At 31.9% G+C, this 8455-nt stretch overlaps 1 protein-coding gene across 1 annotated transcript in view; it reads right to left on the bottom strand.

Moving 5' to 3' along the window:
• The window catches only part of ADGRL3 (adhesion G protein-coupled receptor L3), an 890906-nt gene that overhangs the window by 498212 nt on the left and 384239 nt on the right, over nucleotides 1-8455 (bottom strand). Inside the window, exon 5 of the mRNA XM_011949310.1 lies at nucleotides 3197-3410. Coding sequence (XP_011804700.1) covers nucleotides 3197-3410 — 214 coding nt within the window. The remainder of the gene's footprint in view (nucleotides 1-3196; nucleotides 3411-8455) is intronic.

The raw sequence follows: 8455 nt of genomic DNA, 5'->3' as shown, positions 1-8455 counted from the left end.
TAAATGATGAATTGATGGGTGCTGACGAGTTGATGGGTGCAGCACACCAACATGGCACAAGTATACATATGTAACAAATCTGCACGCTATGCACATGTACCCTAGAACTTAAAGTATAATAAAAAAAAAAAAAGAATAACATGAAACCTAAGCTGAATGCCAAATGTAAAATTTCTAGTTGACCAGTTGCTGAACTGTCGTTTTCATATTTAGATTTCCAAAGTTATGTGTAATATTTTTTTAAAAAACTCTAAAATATATAAAAATAAAACAAAAAGAAACAGAAACCATTCAAATAATAGAGTTAAGAAAGCTTTTAAGTGGCATAACAAAATTAGAGAGCATATTTATTTATTAATTTATATATACAAAGTTGGTTTTAGGTAAAATCAACAGGCAGTCTGCCTTCTAGAAGCCCACAATTTGCTTTAGACAAGGCAGCTGTATGATAATATAGGTTTGTTAATGTTTAGATGAGATTAAAGAAGGATGTAGATGATAATAATTGAGTAAAAGTATAAGTTTCTGAGAAGGACAAATAAATCTGTTGTGATATTTTAACAAGTTATCGGGTAAGATAATGAAACAGAGGTAAAGCATGGACTATTATTGGTGGGTGGTGGACAGAATGGCATGAGAGCACACGTGATTGGAGAACATGAAATCTGGAAAGCAATGAAGAAAGTGGCTTCTCTAGAGCATATATAAGATTACATAGCTCCACTGAAGAAAAATATGGAAATCAAGAGTTACAGCCTTTCAATTCAACTTCCAAATTTTTCAAACCTAGGGTTAATTTACACGTCACTATGCAGTTTAATTTATGCCTTTGTTCAATGTATATTCAAACATCTGCCTCAATGACATTTCATGTAGCTCCTTGCCTGGGGCATCTGTCTACTGCATCAAGCTGAAGCAAGTTATGGGTTTTTTTTAACAAGGTTATACAAGAATACAGTGATAATAATGCTGTTTATACTGAGTAATAATCCTTCATAAGACACGCTTAGAAATGTTTAGACTCTGATACAGTCTCTTTCTAGAAGTTTAAGCAAAAGAAAAGAATTAAGATACCTTTTAAAAAAAACATGTCTTCCATTATGATTTCAGTTTAAATGTTTTAATCTATTTAAACTGTTTATACCATTAGTATGATGTCCACATCATAAGTAGTAATTATTAGCACTATTTAACATGCTGTGGTTGGCATAATAGTGTAACTAAGTTCATTATAAAGCAGCTTAAATGACCATGACCATCTCGTCTCTTGGGAGCTTACAAAATAGAACCTGATTTCTTTTCTCAGAGAGTCAAAAACGTTTACTTTGGACAAGTCTAAATGTAGTACATTTAATAGTTAAAAGGCAAGTGAGAAACTTGCTTCCATGGAGAATTAACCACAGTTATTTCAGCTACCTGACAACTCATATTTGTGAAACCACCAGGAGGGCTTACACAAATGATTTACTAACGGTGCTTAAAGTATTTTTACTCTACAGATTTGTCACTTAGTGTATGCATCCCATATAGTTCAGTGGCTCTAAAGGATCCATTATAACTACTTTTTTGAAATAATTATAAGATTAAAGGCTTATTTTTGGAGCCGTTAATAATATCAATGAAAGGATTAAAACAATTTCAGGGAAAATCATACAGAGATGAAAGAGCTAATGCTTCTATTACATTTTAAGTGACAAATGAATCAGAGAAAGGCAGAATTTCCTTCTCAACCCACATTCCAAATGAATTCTACAGAATCTTATGTTTTATTAACTAAAACAAATAAACATAACAATTTAGTCCTAGTGCCCACTGAATAGTACTCATAGAAAACCACTCCTGAAATGCCATTAAAATACCTACAGACAATGAAATAATTAGAAGTCTTTCAGGCATAGCATTTAATATAGTTGGAGATACGTATATCAAACATGTAACAATGATAGAGGCACACAAGAACAACAAGATGCAACCAAAGTTTCATCAAATGAAATCTCTAATTTTCATATCTTATTTCTTATTAATGCTCACCTTAGCATGAGCCGTCATTTTAGTAATAGAAAAATAAAAGCCCTCAGATTTGCCCAGATTTCATTATCCTTCAAGTACATCTCAGATGCCTTAATCATCAAAAACTTGACATATTATAATTTGTATTAATAGTTTATACAACAGTAATTTATAAAAATAAGATATTGACTATGAATGTATTAATTACACACAAAAATACTTGCTAGAATTTTGAATATGAAGAAGACAAAAGGTGAAAAATAAGGAAGGCTTTCTTAAGTACAAGAGAGAAAAACCTTGAAATCTACTGTTTTTGTCTTTAGACTTCAATTTGTTTAGTTTTATCTAAAATATAGTTTTCCCTATATTTTAAAAAGTCCTTAAATAATAGAAGGAAAAGAAATAACTGAATAGCTGTAGGCTTATAGTAAATGAATGACTTTATCCCTGATTTCTGAGAAAGCATGGTAATAGTGAACAAATATCTAAGAGATATATAATATATAGCTAACTTATCAAGAAATTTTAACATAATTTAAGCCTTATATAATATGCATTCCTATTGACCAGTCTTTTTAGAATCAAAAATATTTTTCTTACCCACTGATATTATATATTTATATCTATGTTATGTTAATATGGCCATATTTAGATTGCTCAAATATTTAAATTAATTTCATATGCTGAATAGTAAAAGAATACTTTTAAAATTATTTTCCATGGCCAACTAATCCTTAATCAATACTCTTACTATATTTTGATTAATGATTATAAAATTACCTATTAATTTTTACTTCTTTTTTTCCCTACATTGTTAGAAAGTTATTGTTAGCAGTAAAATAATTTTTCTGCCATATTTGGAGAAAATCCTATTTCTGCAAATTGTGAAAAATACATTTATTCTCTCATGTAATGAACTCAGTTCTAGAGAACACTATCAAAATAACAGCATGCAATGTCTTGCAGACCATGAAATGTAATAGATAATCCAGTAAATTGTAATACTTTCCAAATGCTGTTTGCAATTAGCATTTTGATGATATAGGGAATAGTCAGATATGGAAAACTATTTCAAAATATCCTAAAATACATAATACTGTTTATGTTCTTATGTTCAATATGTAACACAGATGCATGTTGAAGGTTTATATTATGCACAAAGAAAAGAATATTAGAAGTATCATACCTTTGAGACATAATCTTATAGGCATCTGGCAGATAACATCGGATATTCTCCATCTGAGCAGGGTCAGAATCACAAATTTTGTCATCAGTCCTGCCATAGTTCGCACTTTCTATCATGATGACGTCTGTTCCTGGACAACGGAGCTCTATAGGATAGCTCTCACAGGATAGCTCTCTGCGGACCACAGCCATCGGAATTGGGGCACGGCTGAAAGCTGCCAAAAGGAGGAAGAAGAAAAGAGATGCCATTCTTACCACATACAAAGGAAGATTACATGTGTTTGCTTTTCCAGCGTTTGGGGTAAATCAATACCAAGATACAAAGCAGTTAAGATTCATAATTTTAATTAAACTAGAATATTTTTCTATTCAGTAACTTTATAAATATGTTTATTCTATTTTAACAAAAACAGTTCTTAAAATCTTTATCACATTTGTTTTTCTTATAAATGGAAAAAGGTACTGTCGATTTTGTATTAAACTCTTGGCCTGGTGTGTCAGATTAAAACTAGATAGAGATATCATCCAGTTTATACAGTCAGATATTCAGATAAACCTTGCAAGTGTTCTTCTTTTTAATAACAAAATCATCATTGAAAAATTACACTATCGTTGACTTTAAATATACTTAATCTATTTCAATTTTACAACGTACTTCCATTGTTTGAGGCAATACTTTGTGATTTCACTGTAGAACTAATGCATGCTATTTAAGAAAATGGATATTCGTTTGGAGGAGAAGTTATATTTTCCTTTAGCTCCTCCCCATACTCTTTCCCCAAAGTCAACAGGTAACTAGTTACCCATGTGGAGACCTCCAAATTATAATTTTCTTCACAGAAACAGACATGTGCGTGTTCTCCCACTCCTCTTTTCATTTTACTCTGGTAATTTACTCAGGTAGTATCACACTATATACATTGTTTGATATTTTGTATTATTTTATTTATAAATATAATGATATATGATGGAAATCTTCCCATATCTGGATATTATTTCCTTCGTTTTTAATGGCTATATCTCATAAAAATATAAATTATTTAACTGGTCCTATGTTCATGGACACTTGGAAAGGTCTTGGTGTTTTTGTGTCATAATACTGCAAGGAAGCCTGAACCTATCTGTGCACCTATATATTTGAGAAATATATAGTAATTATATACTTGAGTAATATATTTGAGAAAACCTAATTATCCAAATACATTTTATGGTATGTTTCTAAAAAATGAGATTGATGGATCAAGAGGGCAATACATTTCAAATCTGGCAAATATCAATAGATTTCAAATAAACTTGAAAATGTATACTTTCTACCAACAATACTTTCTTTTTCAAAACTAAATATTATCAATTCCTTTAAGTTCTGTCAATTTGATAAAGAATGGTATAATATCTTTAACTTGTACTACTTTACTTGTACTGTGGAATATATTTTCATATATTTATTGACCTTTTATATTGCCTTTATTTGTGAATGGTTGCTTACATTTATGTAAAGTTTAATGTTATAAAAGTTTTTTTGTAAAAAAAAAAAACATTTGTCCTTTACATTTATGAGAAATACACTTTTTCTAGCTTGATGCTTAATTTTAGATGTTTGCTGGACATCTATATTTAAGTTTTATATAGAAAAATGTCTGCCTTTTCCTGTCAAGTTTAACAGTTTCCCTCTCCAAGATTTTGAACATAATCACTGCATTATTGGGAAAGAGTCAAATGTTAAGTTATAATAACTCAACAAATCTTCTTTTATAAGCATGTAATTAAAATTTTAAATGAAGTGTTTACTGTCAAATAAGTTGATTTCCACATTAAGAGAATCAGTTATAGAGAAACATGTGATAGCTTAAATTTGCATTTATAGTTGATTAAATCACTAATGTGCACATGCACAAAAGACATGTATTTAAATAAATATATGCTTGTCTTCTTGTGGCTTTTCTACGAAGCATGAAATGTGAAAAGAAGGGAGGAGAGAGGCAGGGAGGTGAAAAATGGAGGGGCAAAGAAAAACATATAACTATAAATATTTTCACTTAAAGTTTAGAGAAAATATTGATTTGGTTTGTGAAATATACCCACAATTTAAAAGTTGAGAGTGATATGGGTTTTCACCTCATTTGTATGATATTTTTGAAAAAGTATGACTGTACCATAGACCCTAGGCAAAGCTTCTTAACAGGTTAACAGGTCACTTGACGTTCTTCAAGTTGCACTGCACAGTTAATTCCATTCTGGTTGGTGTTCAACATTTTATTTGTCTTTCTCTCTCTCTCTCTCTCTCTCTCGTATGCACACACATACACACCCACAGAAGAATCTAGCATATCCACAGCATTGACTGAAGAGAGTTAGCACAATTAAAGATTGGTTGTAATGTTATTTTTAAAGTTTGTTGTTGTGTCGACACTTGGCAAGGTACTCTCACAATAGACACTAAATTTCTGATACGTGCATTTCTATTGTCCTTAAATTAAAATTATTTGTTTGTCACTCAGAAATTGGATGCTTATTTAAATCTGAAGTCCTTTTCAATACTGAGATTCTATTTTCATGGATATAGACATTTTCAATAGTGTATTTAAAGTCTTATATAATAGAATCATTGAATTAAAAAAAGGACTTTGGTAAATTTAAATGGAATCATAGAGGTGTTTTTGTTTTTGTTTCCTTTTCTTTTTTTTATTATTTTTTATTTATTTCTTTTTATTATACTTTAAGTTCTAGGGTACATGTGCATAGCATGCAAGTTTGTTACATATGTATACTTGTGCCATGTTGGTGTGCTGCACCCATCAACTCGTCAGCACCCATCAATTCATCATTTATATCAGGTATAACTCCCAATGCAATCCCTCTCCCCTCCCCCCTCCCCATGATAGGCCCCGGTGTGTGATGTTCCCTTTCCCGAGTCCAAGTGATCTCATTGTTCAGTTCCCACCTATAAGTCAAAAATCCTTAATATCAGAATTCCCAGAATGTTTTAGAGTAAATTTTTACACATTTATTAGAGACAAATTGTTTCTTAACTTTTATAACCATTTTGTAAAAAATCACATTGAAACTGCTTCCAAACATTGAATTCATCTAGCTATAGTATGTTGACTAAACTAGTCAATTAACTTGTTTTTTTTTTTAAACAAAATAAAGGTTAATGTAACAATAAAACAACAAATTAGCAAAAAGCATTTGTTTCACTAAGTGGAGAATTTGGTTTATAAACTCATGGGTCAGTTTTGTCAAAACAATGACATAGCTTTAATCTGGATCTTCACTGGTAAAAATATGATTTAATACCAGACACTAGACAGTTACAAAGTCAATTAAAATGTCGAGGCCCGAATTTTCCATGTATCTTTTGGACTTGTAAGAATGATTCAACAGTTATGGATATGGCAATTTTTATAGAGAACCAGAGTTTATTTGTGTATGCTTTCTTCCACTGAATGTATAATTGCATTTATATCATCAGTAACCCAGTTACAAATTGCACTCCATAAACAATGCGGGCTTTGTTTAAGGGAATTTGTTAATGGGAATGTATTGCTGGAAACTACTCTATAAGATTATCTAATTAGCTATTTAAATTACTTTTAATTATTTTACTGTTTTAATAACAACCAAACTCCAAAGGAAAAAAAAATGATTTTTGTTAAGAAAAGGTTTCTGCCATTCAGTTATCATGCTACTAATGGAAAGACGTGGTTAGAAGAGGAAAACACTAAAACATGGAAAACGCCAACAATTATCAGTCAAATAGTCTACTGCATGTTGTGCCAGGTTAACATTGCATTGGGCATTGTGGACTGGCTCATAACGTAATAATTTGGAGCAAAGAAGGCATATATATACCTTCCCATTTTTATTCCACGAGGTAATCTGTTATATCAAAGATTACAGTGTCATCTATTAGGTGTGTGATAAATATCTGCTGAATAAATTGGAAAAGGTTTAGATGTGAAATCTGGAAATCCTCCGCTAGGATGCCACACTTCGGAACTACTCACCGACCATAGGACTGACTAAAGGGACATGAACTAATTAAACTTCTCTGATAAAGATGCCAGAACCTCAGAAAGTTTCCAAATTTCATATCAAACATACAGCTAGTGAAAAGTTCTTTGGATCATGTATTAACTGTGAGGAAAGCACATAAAAAATAAATATCAAATAATAAAAGAAATAGCTCCCTATTCTTGCTCACTTGTTTTCCACAGACATTAATCTGATTTTTTACTTCTTTTCTGAGATTTTAGCTACTTCATTACTGAAACCTCTTGTTGTTCTGTTTCCTCCTCCTTGGGCTCTCTCCCTTACTGATAAACCTATTTGCTGCTTTTTGACTCAATATGTTATAAGTCCTTGATGAACTTGTGTGTGATAACTAAAGACATCAGACGAAGAATGGGAAGTCAGGAGGCTAGAAGTAGGCGACCAATCAAGAGTCAGGTGATTCCTCTTGGTCTCCAAGGACTGGGGTCAGAGACTTGCCAAGGTAATCCTAGGTTATAAACAGGGGGCTTTCAAAGAAGGGAATATTACTTCAGACATGCAATTATGGTACAAAACATATCAATAAGTAAAAGACTAAACACAGTCTAAGAGGCAAGTAGCCAATTAATTGGTTGAGGTTATAACAAACATAATTAATTCAGTTGAAATATGTTAAATTTAACGTGTTAGGATACCTGCAAATGGTTAATAATCAGTTGGATGGAGTGTCTATAGAGTAAGAGAAAAGGGATGAACAAAGAAGTTGAAATATCAGTGGTCACTGACGACTTGAAGAAGGTGCTCCTTAGTCATGGGAGAAATATAGAGAAGGGCATTTCATATTGTTCAAGGAAGATTTTGACTGTATGGACTAAATCACCTGCCACTGCACTGGGGGAAGGGAACGTAAATCAAGGATTTTTCTGTCTCTCCGTGGGCCAAGTGTTCAATGTCCTAGTCAAATCTGTTTTTTTCTGTTTTTTTTTTTTTTTTCATGCATTGCTCTACACTGAGTGATCCACTCAAAAATGAGGGTTACACATTAATGGTAGACTGGATACAGAAAATATGGTACATATACACCACGGAACACTATGCAATCATAAAACGGAATGAGATCATGCCCTTTGCAAGTACATGAATGGAGCTCGAAGGCATGATCCTCAGCAAACTAACGCAGGAACAGAAAACCAAACACCACATGTTTTCACTTATAAGTAGGAGCTGAACAATGAGAACACATGGGGACAGGGAGGGGAACATCACA

The sequence above is a fragment of the Colobus angolensis genome, unplaced genomic scaffold (assembly GCF_000951035.1).
Source record: "Colobus angolensis palliatus isolate OR3802 unplaced genomic scaffold, Cang.pa_1.0 Scaffold297, whole genome shotgun sequence".
Lineage (NCBI taxonomy): Eukaryota > Metazoa > Chordata > Mammalia > Primates > Cercopithecidae > Colobus > Colobus angolensis.
The sequence above is the reverse complement of the archived record's forward strand: the minus strand, read 5'-3'. Positions and strand labels throughout refer to the sequence as shown.